This window comes from Hakea prostrata, chromosome 8 (assembly GCF_041222555.1).
Source record: "Hakea prostrata isolate BN-2017 chromosome 8, UWA_Hpros_2, whole genome shotgun sequence".
NCBI classification, from domain to species: Eukaryota; Viridiplantae; Streptophyta; class Magnoliopsida; order Proteales; family Proteaceae; genus Hakea; species Hakea prostrata.
The window spans coordinates 1,849,800-1,874,044 of NC_142607.1; the positions used below are offsets into that span (position 1 = coordinate 1,849,800).

General features: G+C 38.9%; 1 protein-coding gene across 3 annotated transcripts in view; it reads right to left on the reverse strand.

Moving 5' to 3' along the window:
- Positions 1–1,265: 1,265 nt before the first annotated feature.
- LOC149006189 (uncharacterized) overlaps positions 1,266–24,245 on the reverse strand; it is a 48,203-nt gene continuing 25,223 nt past the window's right edge. For 2 of the 3 annotated variants that reach the window (XM_089167151.1, XM_089167150.1), the window contains exons 6-10: positions 15,650–15,778; positions 15,403–15,546; positions 11,415–11,522; positions 1,923–1,974; positions 1,267–1,847 (exon numbers count right to left, since the gene is read on the reverse strand). In XM_089167151.1, the coding sequence (XP_089023277.1) occupies positions 1,816–1,847; positions 1,923–1,974; positions 11,415–11,522; positions 15,403–15,546; positions 15,650–15,778 (465 nt within the window). In that variant the 3' untranslated portion in view covers positions 1,267–1,815. Of the gene's footprint in view, positions 1,848–1,922; positions 1,975–11,414; positions 11,523–15,402; positions 15,547–15,649; positions 15,779–24,245 lie in introns of all 3 variants that reach the window. The other variant, XM_089167152.1, reaches the window with a different exon arrangement.

Consider the following 24,245-nt stretch of genomic DNA (forward strand, 5'->3'; position numbering starts at 1 on the left):
GAGATTCAACGCCGTCTGAGAGAGATGAGTTCGAATCTTCATGCCAAGTTTTAACTTTTAAAGTGCCTTTGTTCATCATGCCGTCATGACACATATGAAATAGGGGTTGCAGCCCCAATTTTTGCTACGGGAAGAAGAGCTAAGCCCAAAAAGAAAGAGGAAGGGGTAAAATTGTCTAAAAAAAGAAGTTGCTGTTTTGGGCCTTTTGGCTAGTTTTGTAAATCCAAACCCAAAACACCCTATTTTTGTCGAGTGAAATAACGACTAGACTTTTGTTGACATAAACATAATTGTAGCTAATCACATAATTTTTCGTAAAAATGATCTTCAGATTCGAATGGGCTTGAAAGCTCAAAAATTCTAAAAGACATTAGAGTAGAGAAAGTAAGTTAGCTTTTCACGGCCGAGAAAGCTCAAAAATTCTAAAAGACATTAGAGTAGAGAAACATCACCAGTAGGCTGGGTCTTTGTAGATGCACATCTGACTTACTTTGAACTCTCGCCAGGCGTAGAAGCTACACCACCACTCGGCCCTCATCCGTCATCTCTGGTCTAATAAGTGGCGATATTGGCTTTATTTTCACATCCCCATCTCACTTGGCATATTTTCAAATTTTTTGGGTAAATAGGTGATTTATTGAGAAAACATGACCAAACATTGCTCTAACAACCACTCAAAAGAACATAGCCATTCCATTAGTACATCAACCAAGAGGGCCTTTCCTTGAAATGCAAATGTCACTTGCACACAAAATATTTCTCATCCATTAAGTTTACCTCAACTTATTTTGCATAATTCACTTCTTTGATCAGAGGAGCTGGGAATATCTTGATTTTTCGTATGACTAGAAAAACCTTGAAAAAAAAACACATCAGTGACCATGCAAGATGATATATTTCTTTTGGTATGAGTTCAAGATGATAGTTCAGAAAATTGAAAATTGATGCTTGAAGATGAGGACGAGGCTAGATTTTCTAGCTATTGTATGGTTTCAGGAAGATTTTGCCCGACACCACGCAAGCCCCCGGTGATCAATCTTAAACCAAGCCCAATACTACCATACGAAAAATATATCAAATCTTTTAGGTTTGATTCTTTGAACTCACCGCTCCATCCATCTTGTTTCCCTTTTTACCGCTTCAATTCACTTGCCAACTTCTGCGTAGAGAAACTACAAAGGAGGCTGGAGGCTGCTACCACTGTGGTAGAAGCACATCCACAAGAAAGTAAAGTTACCCAAAAAAGGTACCTGAGAACAAGCAGAGACTTGAAAAGTTTATTCCACAACTACAAAACGGAAAGGAACAGAGCTGCAGAAAGTGGTTGGGTCGATCGGAAGGTCACAACCTAAATCAGAATACTTGATCAGCAGCCTCCTTTCAGACATTGGGAAGAGTATCCTAACCTGAACCTTGCATGCCTTGCCACTTCTTACAATGTTTCAATCAGATTCTTCATCATGTGCCAAACCTGCCCCACCACAGGCTCATCAGGTTAACAAGATACAAATGTTAGTCACCAACATTAGTGCAAGGTCTTACCAAAAAAAAAAACATTAGTGCAAGGTAATTCAGCATTTCATTGGCTTCGGCTGTCAGTGATCCTACAATAAGGTAAATTCAGGCTCATAGCATTAATACATGATCATATGCGCCTGCAACATCCATTCTATTACATAAACCGTCCAAGATATTCCCTCCAGACACATTTCGTTACTTCAGCTTTGGTCAAACACCTCAGAACTTCACCACCTACTACATGCATCTCTTACATAATCTGTTCTAAAAATCATCCACCAATTTCCATTAGTTCGTCTAGTAGTCAGAAACCTCTTGAACTTCACCATCTGAACAAGTAAAATTGCTTTAGTGTTTCAGGATGTCAATAATAAAACTTAAAGACATTAGGTTCAGAGGCCCACCAGCAAGGTTCACAGCCAAGTTTGCTTGCGCATCAGCCTCCGAATTAGCATCCTTAACCAAGACACCCAGAACAAAAACAAAAAAATGAACATGAAAAAAAGAGCAGAATCAAAACCCAGCTTGCATCATAACATCTCAGTGAAACAAGAACACTTCAGTACTGGGTCTCTCAAATCCAAATGAATCAATATTCTCATAACAGACAAGAAAGCATATGCAGTCACACTTAACAGACACAGGGCTCAAAGATCATCACCAATACACTGCAAACAAATTGATGACAATAACCACCGCATAAAACTGTAACCCATTCACACTCCCAAAAACACAATAAACAGAACTAGCAATCAATCAGACATCTCTACAATACATAGATTTATGTGGTTTCACAAGGTGCCTACATGCATGGAAAGATAGAGCAATTTTCATTAACATTTGAGCAAGGGATGTCTATAAAGAACTACCACCAACAACACCCCATCGCAACAATGCATAGGGATAAAAGAATTTAAAGAAAGAAAGGAAGAACTCCCTCTTTTGTTTAATCTGGAAAGGAAAAAAGGAAAGAAAATAAAATAAAAGAAAATAAAAGAAAATAAAAGAAAATAAAAGAAAAGAAAAGGAAGAAAAGAGACTTCCTCAATCATCCCCATGTCAGTCCATAAAATGTCCGAATGGCCACTCAGATGCAGCCCACAACATAGTCTATAGAATACAAGAGATTAATAGTCTATAAAGTACAAGGCATTAACCCTCAACAATCTCAATCTTGACTTAGATTTTGCACAGCTCCCATGAAGAGAGCCTAAAAGTCCTTATTCAAACGCAGACACACTAAATGTCACCCCAAAAAATCCTCCACAGAAGATGAATCAAGTCCCGCATTGCTCTCATAAATTAACCAAAACTGCTAGGATAGGTGTGTTTTAACATTAAACGCCTGAATTTTGCCCACAGTGTTTAGTGACTATCTCATCACAATTAACATTGTGCCTGTCCCTGCTTTGGGCCTAGTTTTGATTATGTTTCCTGGCTGAAGTTGTCTGTTTGCTATATCAGTGGATTTTACTCAGAAAAAAACAATCATGCTGACTCCACTATCACTATATGTGGAAATAATTGAATCCTTAGATGATCAATGTGACCCCTAAGCTTCCTATTTATAATAATGCAAAATATACAAAGTTCCAGAATTACCCTCACTATACAACTGAATAATAATAACTTGAACCACAACTTATAATTAAACCAACCCACAAATAAACCCAACCAACCAACACTCCCCCTCAAGTTGAGGAATAGATGTTAATCATGCCCAACTTGCTCAAAAGAGGGTAGAAGTCTCATTCCTTTAGTCCCTTACTAAAGATGTTAGCTACTTGATCTCCAGATCTCACAAAAGGCATGCATATCAACCCTGGCTCCAACTTTCCTTTGACAAAAAGTTTATCGATCTCAATATGTTTTGTACGATCATGTTGTGTTGGATTATTAACCCTACTGATGGCAGCATTGTTGTCACAATACAACATCATTGGACTTGTAATAGGAAACCCAATATCTTCTAATAGACCCTTCAACCATAAAAGTTCACATGCTCCTCGAACCATGGATCTATACTCAGCCTCTGTACTAGACAATGACACCACATTTTGCTTCTTACTTCTCTAGGTTACTAGATTGCCCCCAACAAATGTACAATATCCTGATATTGATTTTCTGTTAGGTGAACAAGCCCAATCAGCATGTGTCTAAGCTTCCACTTTCAAATTATTTGGGGGTGACAAAAACATTCTCTTTGCTGATGTGGACTTGAAATACTGAAGTATTCTAGTAACAACATTCATATGAGTCAAGTATGGGTCATGTATAAACTACCTCACTAGGCTTACTGAAAAAGCAATGTCAGGTCTGGTGTGAGACAAGTAAACCAGTTTTCCAACCAACCTCTGATATTTCCCTTTACCTATTGGTACTCCCTCTTTCTTTTTAAGCTCAATACTTGCTTCAATTGGGGTATCCATGGCTTCACATCCCAACATTCCCACTTCCGAAAGTAAGTCTAGTATATACTTGCAATGGGACAAATAGATGCCTTTTCCGACCTAGCGACCTCAATTCCTAGCAAATATTTGGGTTTCCCCAGATCTTTAACCTCAAATTCCTTGCCGAGGGAGCTCTTTAGCTTTGCATTTTGCCCCATCATTCCCAATGATGACAATGTCATCTACATAGGCTATGAAAAGTGTGATGTGAGTTCTTGACCTTTTTACAAGGTGAGTATGGTTAGCAATACTTTGCTTGTAACCAATCGATGACACGACCTTTTGGAGGCGTCCAAACCAACACCGAGGAGGCTGCTTTAACCCATAAATCGACCTCTTCAACTGGAAAACCTTCCTTTTTGTTTTGTTATCAGAGAATCCCTGTGGAATTTTCGATGCAAACCTCTTCTTTCAATTCTCCATGCCAAAAATGCATTCTTTACATCTAATTGATGTAAATCTCAATCTTGATTTACAACCACTAATAACAAGACCTTGATTGTATTCAATTTTGCAACAGGAGCAAGTGTCTCTTGATAATCAATTCCATAAGTTTGGGTGAACCCTTTTGCAACCAATCTACCCTTCAACCTGTTGACTGAACCATTCATGTTCCGTTTCACCACGAACACCCACTTTCAACCTACCGGTTGTTTCCTTGGAGGAAAAGTAACCAACTCCCAAGTGCCATTATTCTTCATAGCCTGGATTTCTTCTACCATTGTTGCCTTCCAATTTTTATCAGCATAGGCTTCCTGCCAAGTCATTGGAACAGATGTAGTAGATAAAGAAAATATGAAGGCTTGGTAGGAGTCAGACAAAGAATCATAGGAAAGGTATTTAGCTATAGGATGTCGAGTACATGATCTGATGCCTTTTCAAACAACAATAGGGAGGTCAGAAGAAAATACCTCAAGGATACTTTAAGGACCTGAATCTTGATTAGGAGACTGGAGTGGTAACATGTATGCTGGCCGAATGTCCCCCTGTTCAGGAATCTCTTCCTGAACCTCTAAATGAGGCTGAATTGGGTTTGTTAGGTCTTTACATGTGACAGGAACATCCAAAGTGGGAAAGAACACTTTTGCTCTTGGGTCTCCCCTTGGAGAGGTGTATAATGAGTAGAATCATTAAAGATGACATCCATGGACACTAATGCCCTACTCGACGGAGGGTGGTAACATTTGTAACCCTTTTGAGTAGCAGAATACCCCCATAAAAATGCAGCTGAGGCCATAAGGTTCCAATTTACTCTTATGGGTCGAAGTTCTAGCATTATACATACAACCAAATATCCTTGGAGGAACTATAAAGGAAGATGTCCCTTGAAAGACCTCACTGGGGCATTTGAAGTCAAGGATTCTACTAGGCATCCTATTCATGAGGTATAATATAGTGAGAACTACATCACTCCAATATTAGTTAGGGACATTCATGGCAATTTGAAGAGAACGAGCAATCTCTAAGAGATGCCTGTTCTTCTGTTCGGCCACTCCATTTTGGGCCACAATATCAACCCAACTAGTCTAGTGTATTATGTCAGAATTAGAGAAGTATCTTTGAAATTATTTTTCACTAGACTCGATTCCATTGTCATTGCAAAGGACCTTTACAGTGGCATTGAACTGAGTTTTAACCATGTTATGAAAATCTTGAAAATATCGGAAAACTTCATTTTTTTTGTTTTAAAAGATAAATCCATGTGTATCGAAAATCACAATCAATAAAAGTAACAAAAAAACCATGGCCAGTAACAAATATGTGTCGACAAGGCCCCCACACATCAGTATGAATTAACATAAAAGGAATGAAACTTCTATTATTATTAGAAGTCAAATAACTTGAACGAGTCTGTTTAGCAAAAACACAAGCCTCACAAAAAATTCCCTACGACAAGATGAGACTAAATAGAAAAGAGTTTTCTTAGAGATCCATAACCAATTCCGAGTCAATCCAAATGAGTGTCCAAAGCAAGGTCAAATAGAAGAAACAACTTGCTCGCAAATTGGCTAGAGTAAGGGGGAAGAGAAAAGAGGTGATCCACATCGTAAGAGTAATTCTATCACAGGATATATTTGGACTTGGCAGAATTATTTTGATATTCGCTACTGGTTTAAAGGTCACATCTCACGCCACTCCCTCACCCTTTGGAGAGCCCTTAACCTTGCCTCCCCACACAATTTTTTCTCATTAGTCACCGCATCCCTACAAACCCTAACTATATCCATTGTTGGAATGGTCAAAGGACATTAACCACCTAATTTTCTCTTGCCCTGCCCCCTTTTAACTAAAGCTTTCACCTCCATCTGGCCTCAATCCAGAAGACCCTACAATTTTGCTTGAGACTGGCCTTAACTTTTGAGATTCTTTTCAAGCACTTCTATCTAGGACCATGTGGGTAAGTTGTGGTGAAAATAACCTTCGGAGATGGGCTTCCAACTCTAGGTCTATAAACTCCATTAGGTCCCCCATTCCCCTAGGTTGTCAAGGCGGTAAGGTGACCAAAGCGGTTGGGGCTCTATCTAGGCAATAAGGCGACAAAACGGTGCCTAGGCAGCAATAAGGCAACCAAAGCGGTTGGGTCAAAAAATTTTCAATACGACTACTTTTGTACTGATAAATTTCTATTATAAGCTAAACAAACATTCAAGAATCACATTCATAATTAAAAATAAATAAATAAAAGGAAAAAGAAAAAAAGAAGCATTCTAGAATCATAATTATGAAAGATTATTCGAAAAAAAACCACTAACATAAGTTCATCTCATTAAGCAACATAAAATGTGACTATAAACTATATCAAATTATATGTATGAAAATGAAAGTAGTAATTTGACATTTTTATTTACCTCTATAATAGTGTGATGCCAAATAAGTGCCTTATCCATTTAATGATTCATTGATTCCCAATTCCAAAATGACTAACTATTAAGTTCGTATATAGCTTTGTAAAATAAATTTTGATTTTTAAAAAATCAAGAAAAAATATAATCATGTACAAAATGTCAAAAATGTGATCGTTTTGGCATCTAGTGGCAATAAGGCGCACAAGGCAACAAAGTAGTAGCAATTAGGTATAAAATCAGCAAAAAAAATGCATGTTAACCAAGGCTTAAAGTATCGGTATCGACTATCATATCGGTTAGGTGATTTTAAGAGACGTATCGTCCTGTATCGAGTATTGTATCACTCTGGCAAAAATGTATTTTAGCGTAATTTAATGGAGAAATGTATTGAGACGTATCGTATCGGTTGGGTCAAATAAATATACCTATCGGCTAGTATCGTATGGTATCGTGGGATACTTTAAACCTTGATGTTAACAAAGCGGTTCAAAACAAGGCGGTTGAAAAGCCGCCTAGGCGCCTAGGGCCCTAGGGAGATGCTTTGACAACCGCCCCAATGAATAGGCCCATTGTTGTTACCTAGGTTTAGGATCCCTTTTGAAGGTTGGTCCCCCCCCCCCCCACCCGCAGGTTTCTCTTGTACATTGTTTGCTCTTTTCTCCCCTTATCTATACTTTTGGTAATGATAGTTTAATCATCTAAAAGAAAGAAAGAAAAAAGTCATGCATAATTTACATTCTATAAGTCATCTCTCCCTTTTGCATGCTTTCACTGGTCAAAAGGACTTCATTCATATTTTCTCCCTTTGGCATCTGTCTTTGGCCTGGCTGGCGCCGCCCCAGTTCATTCTGGGGAGATGGAAGGTCCTCCCGATCTTGGTATTTTGGCCCCACCAAGATTAGGGTTCTTCAACAATGCTGATGGAAATTTTCACGTATGAGATATTGCTAAGCATTTGAGCTGTAATTAGCATGCTATTTCCTTTTAGTAATCTCCTTGTATTACAATTAGACTTGCTCCTAGTAAGAAACCCACCAAGAGTTGGTTAGCGTGTAATATAAAGTTAGGGGCTAGTCCATCATAGAGAAGTAATTCCCACCTTGGCTCTCCCACTCCCACTCTCTTCTCCATGGTATTCACTGCAGTTCTTCGTCCCCTTTCTTTTGATGGTTTACCAATTAAGGGGTTAGAAAGAGTGTTGAGAATTGCAGTGGCCTCAGTGCACAAGTTTCTATCTTGGAGAAGCAAGCTTGGTGCACAAGTTTTGAAAAATCAGGACTTCTATTTAGGTTACTTTCTAAATTTCTTATTACTTGGTTGGCAAGTAATCTCCCTAAGATAATTTTCTTTTTACGAGATTTGGGATTTACCAACAAACAAGGGAGATCCTTTGGAAGATTCTATGTAATATGTAATTTTTCTTTTTGTTGTAACTCAATTTAGGAAACTTTTCTAAACTAAGACTTGATTTTACATTATAAATAAAGTACAAAGGGAGAGACAAAATACACATGCAAGCTTTCTCCCATCTTCTCCTCTTCTCTTCTTCCAAAGTTTCCTTTCAGTCGCAAGATGATTGCAGGTGCTGAAATTCTAACATGGTATCAGAGCCAGGTTTAATAAGCCGAGGGGCTGTTTTCTCTCTCTTGATAACTCAGCCCCCCCCCCGGGGAAAAAAAAAAACCACAACCCTAGTGAGCAGCCATCTACTGTTATTTTACTTTCAACGACTGATGAAGGATTCTATACCTACCTACTATAGATACAGAAGACCTAGAGGACGTGGCACTGTTTATGCCATTATCTGCTTCAGTGTAAGATCTGCTACAGCCCCAGATTCAGTGCCAGTCATCTCTTTCAGTTCTAGATTCTCTGTGATTGCTACTGCACTATCGTGGTTCTCTGGGATGTCCTTTTTCCTTTGACGAATTATAAATTTACATGGACTGCAATATATACACTGGCTGCTCCTTGCTTTCTGTTTCTGCAGTCTAAGGTACCCGCCAATTACATGCTTCCCCCAACTAATGTTGCTGTTTCTCTTAAGGATTGTTCTTGCACAATTAATGCAACACCCAATCCAAGTTCCGGGGCATTTACATGGCCAGATTAGTGACTACTGCCTCTCCAAAACAGACCTGTAAATACTATGCTTTTTATGTCTCAATGATCATGTGCAAGCAACCCTGTGCTCTCTACTTTGCTGAGTTGATTCTTCTTCTTGGGGTGTATGATTCCTTGCCAACAGCCCCATTCACCAAGTTCTTTTGGTTGAATTTTCTGATGACTGGAATTCTTTTGCCATTCTACATTGCTGCTGCAATTGAGTACCCTGCCTCCAGGTGTCTCTTACATTTATATGGAATATACTGCTAGTACAACATCTGTGTATGCCTCTTTTCTGTTGGTTTATGTATTGTATGCCTCCACATTTGAAATACTGCTACAACAGCCCTATGTTTGACATAACTGCTGTTGTTAATTAATATCCTTTTTACCAGAATCAACCACAACCACTTTTCTTCTGGTAAATAGGAATTCGCCATGAGTTTGTTTCATTACTGCAGCCCCGTTTTTCCTGCTTCTCTGTCTATCAGAATCGACTACAATTGTGTTATTCTTTTGGTAAATTAAGTATTATATTAATGATCATTAGTTTTGTAGTATTTTTTTTCCATTAATGCCTAATTTTTGGAACTCTGTGATATACTACTAGTTATCGGTTCTTCCTCTGATATTGGTTGGTGCTTCCCTTACTGCTAAGCAATTTACTACTTTTGCTACTGCCCCGTTTAATTTGATGCCAGTGGTTCAGAATTTTCGACTACAACGATTGAAAGTTCTTGTACTTGGACTCATCAAGTAGCTTGGTTCCTTCAAGTACCCAAGTCGTTCCTCAGTTCAGACTTTGAGATATTGGTAATTTGCCATCAATATTTGTCCACATGTGTAATGCTACACGTGATGGGGAGATTGGAGCCTTGGCCTATACCTATTGCAGTCTTTTGAAGAATATTATTTGTAAAAATCTTTTATCCTCCTAAGATGGTATCTACTACTACACCTAACTAATTACTTGGCTACCTTCACCTACCTACTAGGTTTGTAGTAACCTATACTACCTTAATCTACCTACTTGGTCCGTAATAACCCCAAAATACCTTTCCTACGTGATCCACAATAACTTATATTGCCTTTAACTACCTAACTAGTTTGTAGCAACCTATAATACTTTAATCTACCTATTTGATCCATGGTAAACACATACTACCTTACATACTTGGTCCACCGTAACCAATATAGCCTTTTACGTACCTGGTTGGTCTACAATAACCAATACTACCTTTTACTTACCCATATTTTACCTATTACTTGCCTTCTTGCAAAGAGCTTATACGGACATTAGAGTTGAACCCTACCTATTTGGGTGGACACTAGAGCTGCATCTTACCTACTTGTGATATGCGACTTTTGGCTCAAATTTTATCTGTTAGTGTGGAGATTCCTCCCTACAACTAGCATTATTTGGATAGTGCCTTTGATGTGGCTATATTTATGGATTTTGTTCATCTTCAACATTGTTGATTGCTTTCATTATTGGGTGTTCATTCCACATAAATAATTAAAGGGTTTTTTTTTTTAATTTAAGTAGATGATTATTGTCTCCTGGGATTAAGTTCTCTCAATTTTTATTGACGTCTGCTATTGCTACATGGCTCAAGACTGGAGTTGCCTTTCAAGTATATTCTTAATGTCCAAATAGAGTTCTCTTTGTGTCTATTCCAGCTTGATGGGGGAGTGTTGAGAATTGCAGTAGCCTTGGTGCACAAGTTTCTATTTTGGAGATGTAGTCTCGATGCACAAGTTTTGAAAAATTAAGGTTTCTATTTTGGTTACTTTCTAATTGTCTTATTGTTTGGTTGACAAGTAATCTCCTTAGAATAGTTTTGTTTTTAGTAGATTGGGAGGATTCTATGCAATATGCAATATTCTTTTTTGCTATAACTCAATTAGGAAACTTTCCAAAACTAATACTTGATTTTACATTATAAATAAAGTACCAAGGGAGAGACAAAATACCCATGCAAGCTCCCTCCCTTTGTCTCTTCTTCTTCCTAAGTATCCTTTCATTCTCTACGCTGATTGCAGGTATTGAAATTCTAACAAAAAGGAAAGCAAGCTACAATATGAATAAACTCCACAGGCAACCAGACAGATGATCGCCAGGTCACTCAAGGTCATTTATATGTCCAAACTGCAAAGTCAGAAACATCACATTCGTATGGACATATGAAGCTGTTAAATTTGCACAATGCGAAGGCATCAGATCAGATAGTGTTTCCATCAAATACTATTATTAACCAAATGGAAAAGTAAAAGGAAATCTATCTAGCTATCCGATTCACCTAGCACCTGAACATTATCAATTTTCCATGGCAGATCTAGTAGATCATGAAATAAAATTTGAAAATATGCACAAATTCTCCACAACATTATAGACAGACACTATGAATTTCTGGGAAATCAATCATCATGATTTCAAGAGTCACAAAGAAATTAATATATTAGACTTTGAGACTAAAGGGAGAGAATTAATTACCCGGGCCACATAATTTATATGGAAGGATGAAAACTTGTTCTTTAGCTCTATAGTCTCATTACACAACCTGGACATGTTTGGGTTCTTGGTTTTCCATCGACCCTCAACCTGTACCAGAAAGAAAATTCAGCAATAAAAACTGAAAATTTGCAGCTAACGTGGATCCACTAAAAAGAAAATAGCAGTGCATCTACACACACACACATACATACCAATAATAAAACCTAAAATAGAAAGAATATTAAATCAAACTGCAAAAGTGCAACCTGACATTACCAAGAAAAACCTTATCCCTGTATTTTTATTCATAACCAAAGAAATGGCGCTCATAACCCTACTAACACTGCTGTATATTTGAATAGTATCACATTGATGGCCAGGTGGATAATAATTTGATGAACAAATTGCATATACAACCCCTGGAATGCAAATTAATACATTTACTACTACTACACCTTAAATTTCAATAATTACATTGAACACCCCTAAAACCATTAGTTTTGACAAGGAAATGATAGCGTTACCCTGTAAAAATTATCTCATAGGTTTAAAAAAAATTAAATGAATGAATCAGATTGAAAATATACACCACTGTCTTCCTCAGTTTGACAGACTCAACCAGGAATGGATTTTGGCTAACAAAGTTGGCTCTGTTACCCAACTGTGAAATTATTTGAATCATTCCCTGAAGCATCCCTTCTGCTTCTGGTTTCCTAGGTTTCTGAATGGAATTCAAGACGTGTTGGTTGGCGATGGTGAAAGAAGTGTTGCAACAGAAATTAACAGGGATGATCGGTGTTGGCAATATAGCAGGTTAGGGTTGGTCTGGTGTGGTGTTATGATGGTAGCCTCTGGGATGTGGCCAAAGGTTGAGCAGAGTTGGTGTGGCAAAATGGGTAGAAACAGTAGGACTCTATCAACTATCCCCACTGACACAGATTGACAGAAGCATGAATTGCTCGAGGGGAGCTCATCTAACAAGCACATAAATTGATTCTATGGACTATGGAGAGAAGTTTTGCAGAGTGGCGCCAATAAAAAAGGAAATTTGATGTCCGCCAAGGCCAATTCGTTTAAATTCGTTTAAATTTTTCATGCTTCGTTTTGCACAAAAAGGTACTTTCATTTAATAAGAAGTGCAAATGTCCTTGCCCATTTTAATCACACCATCCTGGAATTTTTTTTTGGGGGTCATTCCGGTGTTAACTAAAACTGGTCCAAACCCATTGATAATAGCAGCACCTACTTCCTTAAGTTTGGCTCTCTATCCAAGTCCTAATTCATTAATCACTACATAAAAGAGGAGAAAAATACAAGTCTAATCTCCAATTGATATGCTCATTTCTCACACTATAGCACACTGGCAAGATGTTGCCTCTCCCTCACTTGCACAAGAGAATCATAAGTATAAGTTGAGGACAAAGAAGAGAGAGGAACTGGGATAATGAGCAGAATTGCAGAATCTGGCTTCGTTAATGAGCTAGGCCGACTAGGAATCTGATGAAATGATTTTAAACATTACAAGAAGCATCACCAAATATATGGTTGCTGAGCACAGGGTGGAAGGGTTGCAGGTTGACAAGGAAGACATAGGAAGAGGAAATAAAAAATATAAAAAGTGCAAAATGAAATGCGTACATTTTCATTTCCTCTACATAAAAGTGGCAAGCAGAGGCAAAGATGTATTGTTACCTTTCGAAAGTAACCATGGGAGGATATGGGCTTTAAAAGATCATTACTTAACAGCAAAAGAGAAATGGTTGGGATACGATGCAATGCGATCAAGGCTGAACACCCCCCCCCCCCGGCGCCTCCCCGGGTGTATAATTGGGTCCAAAAACCCAAGCCCAATTGGTGCACCAAATGGCTTGTAGCCCTAAGGGAATTTTGGTCATTTTGACATAGTGCAGGTGTCTCAGGTCTAGGTCTCATTGAGTCCAGTATGCTATCTGGACCCTATCACCCTAAATCTATTTTTATTCTATTTCAGTTTATCATTTTGCACGTTAATTGAGATTCCTCACATGGGTGAGATTCCCACTTAGGTTGGGATCCCACAACTTAAGTCCACTTTAATCTCCGAATTGCAAAGTCTCCATATCTTCTAGAATTTGGATTTGGAGCCCTGTAGAGTAAGTTATTGAGTTTTTGGTGGTCAAAATTAGAGTTAAAGATGGAGTCCCAGTAGGAATATATTTTAAATTAAGATTCCTTTTGGATAATTAGGTGTTATTTTCCAAGATGGATTCTTTTTTCTTTTTCTTTTTTCAGTGGTGGTTATTTATTGAGTTGCAAAGGGGATCCTAGTCAATAAGGGATTCCCTAGGGCACCATTTATTTGTTGGAATAAAGGTGGGGTGAGAAAAAAGGGGTGGGAAAAAGTTTGGAAAAGCAAACTTTTCCATGAAATCCCAAAGTGTGGCTTGTTTGGTACACCGGGGTGGAAAAGTTGACAGACAAGCTTCCTTAAATTAAGAAAGCATGTTTGTTGAGGTGGCATGCTAACTTTTGCACCCCATGCCTTTTCAAAACCCCACAAATAAGTGAGATTTTGTGGAAAAGTATGGAAAACACCAAAGTCAAACCCACATTTAACACTTTTAAACAAAATCCCTTCCTTTCCTTTTCGTCTCCACCACCCCATTACATGTGGGTCCCACGTGTTTATTTTTTCCACCCCTTTTTTCCCACATCACATTTGCAAAAAAAACGGTGCCTAGATGAGTCAAGTGGTTTCTTTATTAGAGTCCAAGTCTTTTCCCTCCACTTGTAAGGTTATGAATAGCACACCCTACTTTATTGTAAGACAAGTTGCATTTGATGAATAAAATTATGAGTTTGGAGGCAATGAAGATCATTGTCTTCTCGAGAGGGTCACAACGGATTTGAGTGTTCTTCTTCAAGCTAAGCCATTCTACTTCAATTTCAGCAATCATTTTCAAAGTCCAGCAGCAGTCCAACCCTAACAGCAGCCCACCTGCAACTCCAAGTAAGTTACAACAATCCCAGCCCCTTCCCCTACCCTTAGCCACCCATCCAAGCCCAAAACCCATGACCCTAATGCCTTTATCCCTCCCCCCCCCCCCTTTCTAATTTTCCAGAATTTTTCTACAAACCTCAAACCTTTTCCTAGGCCTAAATTCAAGGCCAGATCTACAGCAATCCAACCGTTAGTTCTGTCCCAAACTTTAAGAACATCATCCCACTAACCATGAGACCTTCCCTCCAAGTTTCAGCCATGGACCCTCACAAACCCAAGTCTAACCCTAACCCTAGTTCCACTGGAACTCTCATAACTCCCAAACCACTCAAGTGACTCAACCAATCACTACCTTTTAGGATTACCATCCCCACCCCTTCTCCTACAGTCATATCCCAGTGTCAATCAAATATAAGAATCCCAAACCCTTCAGGACCTTTTAAACACATCCTAATCCATCTAGGACTGACCTAACCTTACTAGACTTAACCTGAAATCACAAAATAGTAACAGCCACCTCCTAAGCCTAACCAAACCCTATAATGGCACCCCCTATACCTCTAACCTGAAATTTCAATGCTGGATTTAAACTACAGCAACCAATAAAACCCCAAGACCCTTCTATTCAGCCTTAAAACCCAAAATCCTAATCCTATACCTAACTTCCCAGATCTGAAACCCAATTACAGCATAGTATTAACCTCTAAAACCACATTCTTTCAACCCGCAGCCAAACCTGCAAGACCTAAATCTAATGTTTGCCAACCTCAAAAGCTCTTCAATTACAACCCTGGAAGACTGCTGGTTCACAGAAAGAAAATCCTGAAGTGACTCAATTTTAGAGTTTAATTTTGAATTCTCAAGTCTCAGGGTACTGGATGTAATTGCTGAAATTTATGGTGGAACCAAAGTAATAGTTTGCATTTTCAGCAGCACAGACGTAAGTCACATAACTTGCGGTGAAGTGATTTAAAAAAAAAGAAAATCAAAGAGCTCAAAATGACAAACCTGCTTACAAACCAATAGGGAGTCACCTCGGGCATGAATTTGTGTAAACCCTTTCTTAAGAGCATATTTTAACCCCAAAATCAAGGCTCGGTACTCAGCAACGTTATTTGTAGCAATCCCCACTCCTTCACGCAATCGACATACCTTCAAAAGATGAAAGGTTTGACAGCTGAAATTGGTGCCCGAGGACACTTTCAAATATATTTCTTGGGAGAAAAACAGAAGTTAAGTCCTAGGTAACACATACGATACTCCCATCCTCAACTCGTAGCACAGCTCCAGCTCCAGCTTGCCCTGGATTTCCTTTTGAAGCACCATCAAACTCAAGAATACATGAGAGCTGAGCATTATATGCATGGAGGTCAGTCTTGTAGTCCTACAAAAATTTCAATGGATGGAATGCAAATACAGCAAAAGCTTCAGCCACTTAAGACTGATGTCTCCGGAAAATAGTTCCATATTGACTTTAATGCAATTAACAATGGTAAGTTATCATAAATCACCAACTTACTCTGTACAAAGGATAATCTAATAGATGACTGATGTCTGAATGAATATAAAAAAAATATAAAAAAAAGAGAGAGAAGAATGCTAGAGATCCCATTTTATTGGTGATGTAGTCCCCCCCCCCCCAACTACATCACTTGGCGAAATTAATACTCATCTACAAATTTAAAAAATGACAAAAAGAGACAACAAAACCTGTCCAGTTATGTCGGAATAAAACCAAATTTTGCTATGCATTATATCCAAATGCAAATATATGAAACTATATCTCTCTGTACATTAGAGCGATTTGGAGAAAGAGTTGGTTAAAAAAAAACTCGGGTTGATTAAAAGACATCAGAATGCATGCAACATTAAAATTCCAAGCTTTTTAATCAAAATTTTCTACAACTTCTTTATACTTTGATGCAGTATGCATTTATTAGAATTTCAAAACGATAAATTTAAGTAGATTAACTAGACAACTATAGGACCATCAAGGGTTCAGGTGAAAATTGCTTAATTCTGTAACAACCTGAAACTGAACAAGGTAAACGGCACTGTTCTTATGGACACCGGTCAAATGATTATCCATCATAGCTGTACAATTAACAACTCCTACAACAGATATCCAGTGGAAGTCTTACTTAAAGAGTAAACAACAGAGAGTTTCAGTGAACATATGAAGTCAAGAAGCCTGAATCTCACTCACCTTGCTTTTGAAGATGACCCAAAGATCTTCAAAAAAGCAAATAAGTCCTTGATCTCATCAATCATGTTTCCCCCATCAATTCAAATCCCTCTATGGCCTCCGCATTAATCTTCTAAACTCTGAAAACATCCTTGCTGGAGTCACAGGTTCGGTCTTTGTTTCCCTCCTGCTCTTGACTAGGTTGTCTCTTGTCACCCTCCTAGGCAAGTATCCTGGTCTCCCCGTGATGAGGACATCAGTGAGCAGTTTCGAGTTTACTGGCTACGCCGACGTAGAGATCACCCCACAACAGCATCTATGTGGATGGATGATGAGTTCAGAGGTTATCAGATTGTTAGGATCCTATGGTTCGATGAGAAACATTGCTCATAGGCAGTTTGTCATGTTATTTTCCTTAGTCTTAGTGGGTTGGGTAGTAGTTTACTATTGAAATATTTTAATTTCATGTTTGAGTATTTATGGGCTGGGCCTAGAGTCTATTTTGGCCCAATTTTGAATTATTTTGGGTTTGGGTTATATTTTCAACTTAAGTTGGGATTATTTTGAGAATTAAACATGTAGGGTTGTGAGGGATCAATTTTTTTACTTAAACCTTGTATGGAATTCGTTTTTGGCAATCAATGAATGAATGAAAGAATTAGAAAAGAAGCTCACGCTACTCTCTCTTCCCCCTCTCTCCAGGTAATCTCTCCCTCCTCCTTTCACCCTTGTTTCCCACTAGAAAAATTCCCCTTGCTCTCCTCTACAAAGATCTACTCTTTTTTTCTTCAAAAAAGACCTAGTTTCTTTCCTGAAAATCTTCTTCTTCTTCCCCAAACCCCACGGTTGTTTTGTTTTTCTTGCAGAAAAAAATATTTTCTTTCTTTTTTTTTTCTTTTTCCTTTTTTCCTAATACAGGCAGTCTAGTTTTCTTTTCTCAGTCTCCCTTCCTTCTCTTTGTTTCTTTTCTTTCTCTCCCTCTCTCTTATCACCTACTCTCTTTCCTAGGATACACCATTACTTCAAAATATTTTTTTCTCCTTTCCTAGGATTCATCACTACTTCAAAATATTTTTTTTTTTCTCTCTTATTTCTGTTCCTAAATGCTTTCTAACCCCTGTTTTGCAGCCAGGATCAGCAGGTAACATTATCTCTCCCTAAATATTTCTCATTGGCAGTAGTTTTGTTTAAAACAAAAACTTCCTAAGACACCCTTTACATTGTTAATTGTTGAATTCCTTATTAGAAATCTAATATTGATTAGGACAGCTCTATTTTCTTTAAGTTTCTTAATACCCTTGCATTCAATTTAGTGTTATGGTGCCAAGATCCCCATCCCCTTGTTTCCCTATTGATTCTTGTTTAGTTGTGCTTTAGTAGGACTTATTGTGTTTATTTCTCTACTTTAGCTGTCTTACATGCATGATTAATCCGAATTCAAGTGCTGCAAATTCCTTTCTTTACTATATGTCAAGAATAGGTGTCTAATCTAAGAGTCTAGTAGCCCACTTTGTAGGTCCCCTAGTTTCTAGGGTTTCTCCTACATCAATTCTGGTATCAGAGCCTAGTTTAAAGTGTCAATACTGCTGGACTTTTAGGTTTTGAGTTGTTAGAATTGCTGGTTTTAGTTTAGGTGTCTTTAGGTCAGGCTGTGTATGGTAGTAACCCGAAGTGGAAACGGATATTCCAATATGATTGGTTCATCAAGTGCCCAATTGACCCTTGACCAATTGACTCAGCTGCTCCAACAAAATGGAGAGATCTTAAAGGCCATTCAACAACTCAAGAGGAGTTAAATAACCAAAAGGCAGCACAGGCAGCCCAAGCCACCACCATCCAGGCCATAGAATGTAATGGTCGGACCCTTGCAACACGACTTACAGCCATAGAGGGACAGCAAGAGCAGCATGGACATAATGCTCAAGCCAACGGACCTAGGAATGAAAACTACCAAGTGGACCTCCAGAACTTTGACCATCACTTTGAGGATCTTGATAGAATTGGGGATAATTTCTAAGGTAATGGATGAGGTAGAGGTAGAGGTCGGGGAGCGCGTGGACATCTTAGTCCTATGCATCATGCAACCTATGAGCATGACAATGCTCTTGGCACCCATGATAGAGGGTTCAATATAAGGAGGATAGTCAAGGTAGAGGCCCCATCTTATGATGTCCAAATAGATGTGAAAGTCTTACTAGATTGGATTAGACAAATGGACAGGTACTTTGATTTTTATAATATGTTAGAAGAGGTTCGCTTTAGGTTTGCTAAGATTAAGCTAACCGGGGCTGCCCAAGATTTTTGGACAGAATTAGAGTACCAAGAGAACAATCTAGGACTTGAGCCAATGACCACTTGGGTTGAGATGCAAGAAAGGCTTAAAAGGGAGTTCTTACCTATCACCTCTAGGCTGAACTTGTTCAACGAAATGAACACCCTAAAGCAAGGGAAATTAACTGTGACTGAGTACATGGCCAAATTCAATGAACTTAAGATTAGAAGCCGTACTCGTGAGGATGTTGAGCAAACACTTGCTAGGTTTATTACTAGACTTAACTCAGATATCCGGTCACGACTTGCACCCCACTTAGTGTGAGATGTCCCTCAAGCCTTTAGGATTGCTCTAGAACTTGAGACGTCCATGAAGACTTTTCCTCAAAAGAATAGCTTTCAGCTCGGAGAATCTAGTTTCCAAAGGTCTACCCCTAACGCTACCAATTTCCAAAGACCCCTTGTTAATCCACAACACCCAATTGATAACAAGGGTAATGGCATTTTGGGAACTCCCCCCATGAAAGTTGGCCAACTCCAATGTTTCAAATGCCAAGGTTTTGGACATGTTGCTAGGGAATGCCCCAACAAAAACTTTTATGTTGGAGGGCAAGACCATGTGGATTTATATCAGGATGATGATCAGGAGCTTGAGTATGAAGACCATAGACCAGATGAGGAAGTATCCGATGAGGATCTTGATATGGCATATGGGTCTAAGCTTGGAGTTGTGCGTTGTATGGTATCACAACCCAAAGCTACTGATGATTGGCGACGGACTAATATTTTTAATACCTACACCAGCCATCAAGGTAAGAACTGTCGAGTAGCCATAGATAGTGGTAGCTACATGAATGTAGTTGCTCAAAATGTTGTTACAAGGTTGCTTGGGTCAATCAGTCTACTATCCCTGTAACCCTTAGGTGTTTAGTTCCCCTACATTTTGCTGGTTATGAGGATAGAGTGTGGTGTGATGTCCTAGAGACGGATGTTGCTCACATCATTCTAGGAAGACCATGGTTATATGATAGGGATGTCACTACCTATGGAAAATCTAACATCTGTATCTTTGAATATAAAGGGAAAAAGATCCGATTGACCCCTAGCGCCCCAAAAGAGCTTAAGGTTGTGGAGCATAAAGGCAGTACCATCAAACAAACTTGCTCTACACACTTGGCATACTAAATCAGCAAGAATTTGAAGTTAAGTGCAAAGAGTCAGGAGTTGTTTATGCTCTAGTTGCCTCGCAAAGTAATCCAGATACACATCACACATCAAACAAATTTGTTAATAGAAGTCTAAGGAACTTGTTGCGTTGTCTTATAAGAGAGTACCTTACCAGTTGGGACCGGGTCCTTTCCCAAGCCGAGTTTGCCTATAATAACTCTAAGAACCGAACCACTGATCTATCACCTTTTGAGGTTTGTCTAGGATACCAGTCCAAGGCTCCTATAGACCTTATTCCAGTTGTGTCCAGCTCTAGGACTTCCCCATCAGCCGAGTCTTTTGCGCAACACATATCTGATTTACATGCAAGTATAAGTTGTACCTTGATCTGATTATACTCCAATTCAAACCAGCCAACAAGTCATACCAACTCTTATCAACGTGCTTCCTGAAAGTAGCCAAATCATGTGGATTAGTGGGTTGATAATTCCAATAATGATCCAACTCCTATCAAAGAGATCTCAACTCAACATATTATTGGGCCACAATCAATTCCTTTTGGGTAGTCTTATGAAGCTTCTTCCGCAACCCATAAACATGTGCATCATTCCCCAAGTGTCCATATATTTTAGTAGTAGCCTTTCAAATCTGAGCTGTAATATCAAGTAAAAGATATTCACAGGCAATATTTTGGATTCATGAAATTCAAAAGGAACGACTTAATAAGAGAGTCATTCGAGATCCATTTATCATGAGAAACACATATGGTGGTAGGCTCGATAGTCGTGGTAGTAATGTGTCCAACAAGTCCTCTTCTAGCTATAGTAAGGTATGCAGATCGAGACCAAATCAAATAATTTGTTCCATCAAATATTACTGAAAGAGAAGGAAAAGTGGGATAATGTTCTGAGCCAGTGGGAGCAATAGTACCATCGGTGGTTACCATGTTTGCAAAAAACTTTTTGTTTTTCTTCCGTCTTCACCCTTTTCAAACAACTGAAACATCGCAAAGTTGAATAGCCTAACCACCAAATAAATCTAGGTATTCATAGGAATAGGAACAACTTTTCTCTTCTTTTTTTTTTTTTTTTTTTTTGGGGGGGGTGTGGGGGCGTGGTGGCTAGAAGGCAAAAAGATAGAAATCAATGAGCTAATACGTCATTATAGGTTAGAAGAAGGGCTTCTAAGGTAATAAAATAGAAATTTGCCAATGGACGTAGGTTCGATGGGTTTCTTTGGGTAGGTTAGATGGGTTTCTGAAGACAAAATAGAAGGATGAAGGGATGAGAAATGCAGGGTTCGATGGGTCGAGAGCAAGGTGCAAGTTCCTTGTGATTAAACAAAGGGGAAGACAAATCTCTATCATGGATGAATCGCATGTGGAGAGGCGATGGGTTTTCAGGGTGCTTAAAATAAAAGGGCTTAGGCCTTTATTTAGCTCTTGCTTACTGACTTATAAGCCTGAAAATGAGCTCTCTTTACTTTTACTCACTGGGATCTTTACACGGGACGGGGTGGACTGCCAAGAAGAAAGTCGATGCAATAACCGGTGTTAGCAAGAAGGGTGAGGGAAGAAGGGAGATTTCTTCTTCTTTAGAAAGAGCCCTTAAAAATGCATGAAAAGTGGACAAGGAATGAATGGCAGTTGCTAGAGCGGTAAAGACAAGGGAAGTGGGATAATGGTAGGAATCGTTGTATCGTTCGCTAACCTTGGAGTTAATCTTCAGGTTGCTTATCGGTTACGCGGAGCATCATATCGCTCCTACTCGCATCTTGGCCCACCTCGGTCTCGTAGGTGGCGTCGTTTCTGGTTGCTTATGCACTCGGCTGCAGGTGCGAACAGCTCCTCGGTGGAGGAGTAGAAGCGCTGGTCCCCTTCGGTCAAGTTGCTTGTGCCTGCTGTTACCTGGTGGTGCTTCCACCCTGGCTCAGGATCTAATGCAAAAGTGGGTCTCCGAGTGGAAAGATAGTTGATCGTGTGGGTTGGGGATAGAAATATCCAGCGGGTTTTTTAGTTGGGATACTGCAGGGATACTTTTTTAGTAAAGCCCGGTGAGGCCTCATGTTCTTTCCTAACCAGACTTGGGAAGATCGACTCATAACATAACGAAAGAAGCCTTTCTTTATTTATAATAAGAAAGAAAAAGAAGGATGACTCAATCAATTGGTGGTGGGACCAACCTAGATGTATTTCGTGCAACCCGACCTCAGACTCTTTCTTCCTGACCAATTTGACTCTTTGGCCGCAGAAATCGCAAGTGGAGACAGAGGTAGTTGCAGGTAGTGGCGATGGTATTTAGAGGTGAGGCGACGGGTTTTGTTAGGGTGTAGCGTGAGTCGCAGGTGGAGGCGATGGCATTTTAGGCAGTTGCATAGTATCTGATGGCGGTGGAGCTCTTAGTGGTTGCAGCGTCAACGACAGGTGAGAATCGATTTACCTTTTTTCCTGCGTTCCACTTTTTTCTCCTTCTCTTTATTCTTGTTCTTCCCTAATCCACTTTTGGCTTTAATGCCATGTTAAGAAAGTCAATTAGGATAGAATGGCTTGAATTGATCAGTGTGATCCTAAGCATGGTGGGAGATCTCGGCGAGATCTCGCGAGATATCTCGCTATTTTGACATAGCGAGACAAGAGGAGAGGCGAGATCTGCGAGATGGGAGATCACGCCACATCTCACCGAGATCTCGCTAAGATCTCGCTGCAACCATCAAAAATTGCCAAAACTTGATTTTTTGTCGGAATTTGTTGGGGATTCAACTTCTAAACATTTTTAAGACATCTACAACATCAAATTATCATCATTCAAGCCTATTTCAACTAGATCTACAACAAAGGTAAGATTTCCCCCAAATTTGAATTTTTTCAAATAGAATATTCTACAATGGGTGTGTGAGTTTAGTGTAAATATATGTTGATCCACAAGCTTTTATCTAACTTTCATGAAAACCAATTTAATGTGACATTTAAACCTATATGTGACATACTATAGTGATGAGTTGACTTGGGAGTCATATGTGGCCACCGTTCAAAATCAGTTGATGCAAAATGCTAGAGTAATACTCTTTCTTGTCTTGTAATCTTATTACTCACATACTCTTGTGATTGTGATTGTGAACTTATGGATTATGATTTATGACTTACTAAAAGTCTAAAACTTCTTATGGTTGTAAAATTTTGAAGCCATTTAAGTTCTTTGATAGTTTGATGTATAATGTATTTAATACTTTATAGTTGATAACATGAATTACTTGGTATCTCTACATTTCGGTTTTACACATAGGGTTGACTTAGAAGACGTAGTTAGGGTTATTTTCTCACAAATCTAAGGCCACCAATGTGTTCAAAAGGCCTTAAATAGGCTAAATACCAAGTTTCAGCCCAACCAGAGCCCTAAAACCCACCGAGATGGGCCACCGAGACTACCGCCAATTTTTTGGCATATCTTGACCGAGATCTCGCCATCTCGGTCGAGATCTCGGTATTTCTGAGTGGCGAGATCTCGCTCCCACCATGATCCTAAGCCCTTCATTTATAATGAACTGGAAAGAGCATTATTACATAAATACTCCTACGCAACAAGAAATAAATATTACATGAACCTTAACTCCTAATAAAATTAAAATTCTAATAGAACTTAACCAACAATCAAAAAGAAGATTTTCTCAAAATAGAAACTACACCCCATTTTAGGTCCAGGACCAAATCTCAATCCAAGAACAGAAACTACAGCAGTAGTTATTGCTAAACCTAACATTCCCCTCAAGGTAGATCATACAAATTTCCATGCCCAACATGAAACAAATAGATAAAGAATTAAAACCAAAAAAGGCCTTAATGAACACGTCAGCCAACAGATCAGCAGAAGACAGAAAGGGTATCAAATTTTTTTTTGCTAAACAGCATCATGAACAAAACGGGAAACTCTAATCTCACTTATGTTTCACCGAATGCTCGACCTGTGTAGTAAACCAGCACTCTCTCTCTCTCTCCAAAGTTTGACCTGATTCTTCATCATTTCTATTCAAAATTAGTTGGGGCTTCACACTTGAGGTGGATCATCCTTTGATGGATCAAACAAAATAAATAAATAAAGGAATTGAAGGGGTTTTACAGACAAAGTATGAACTTGCAAGTTTCTTCAATGTCTCTAGAAGTCATTCATTAAGTTGGATTTCCGTTATACATCAAAACCTTAATTAACCATCTTTGATAACTTATAACAATTTT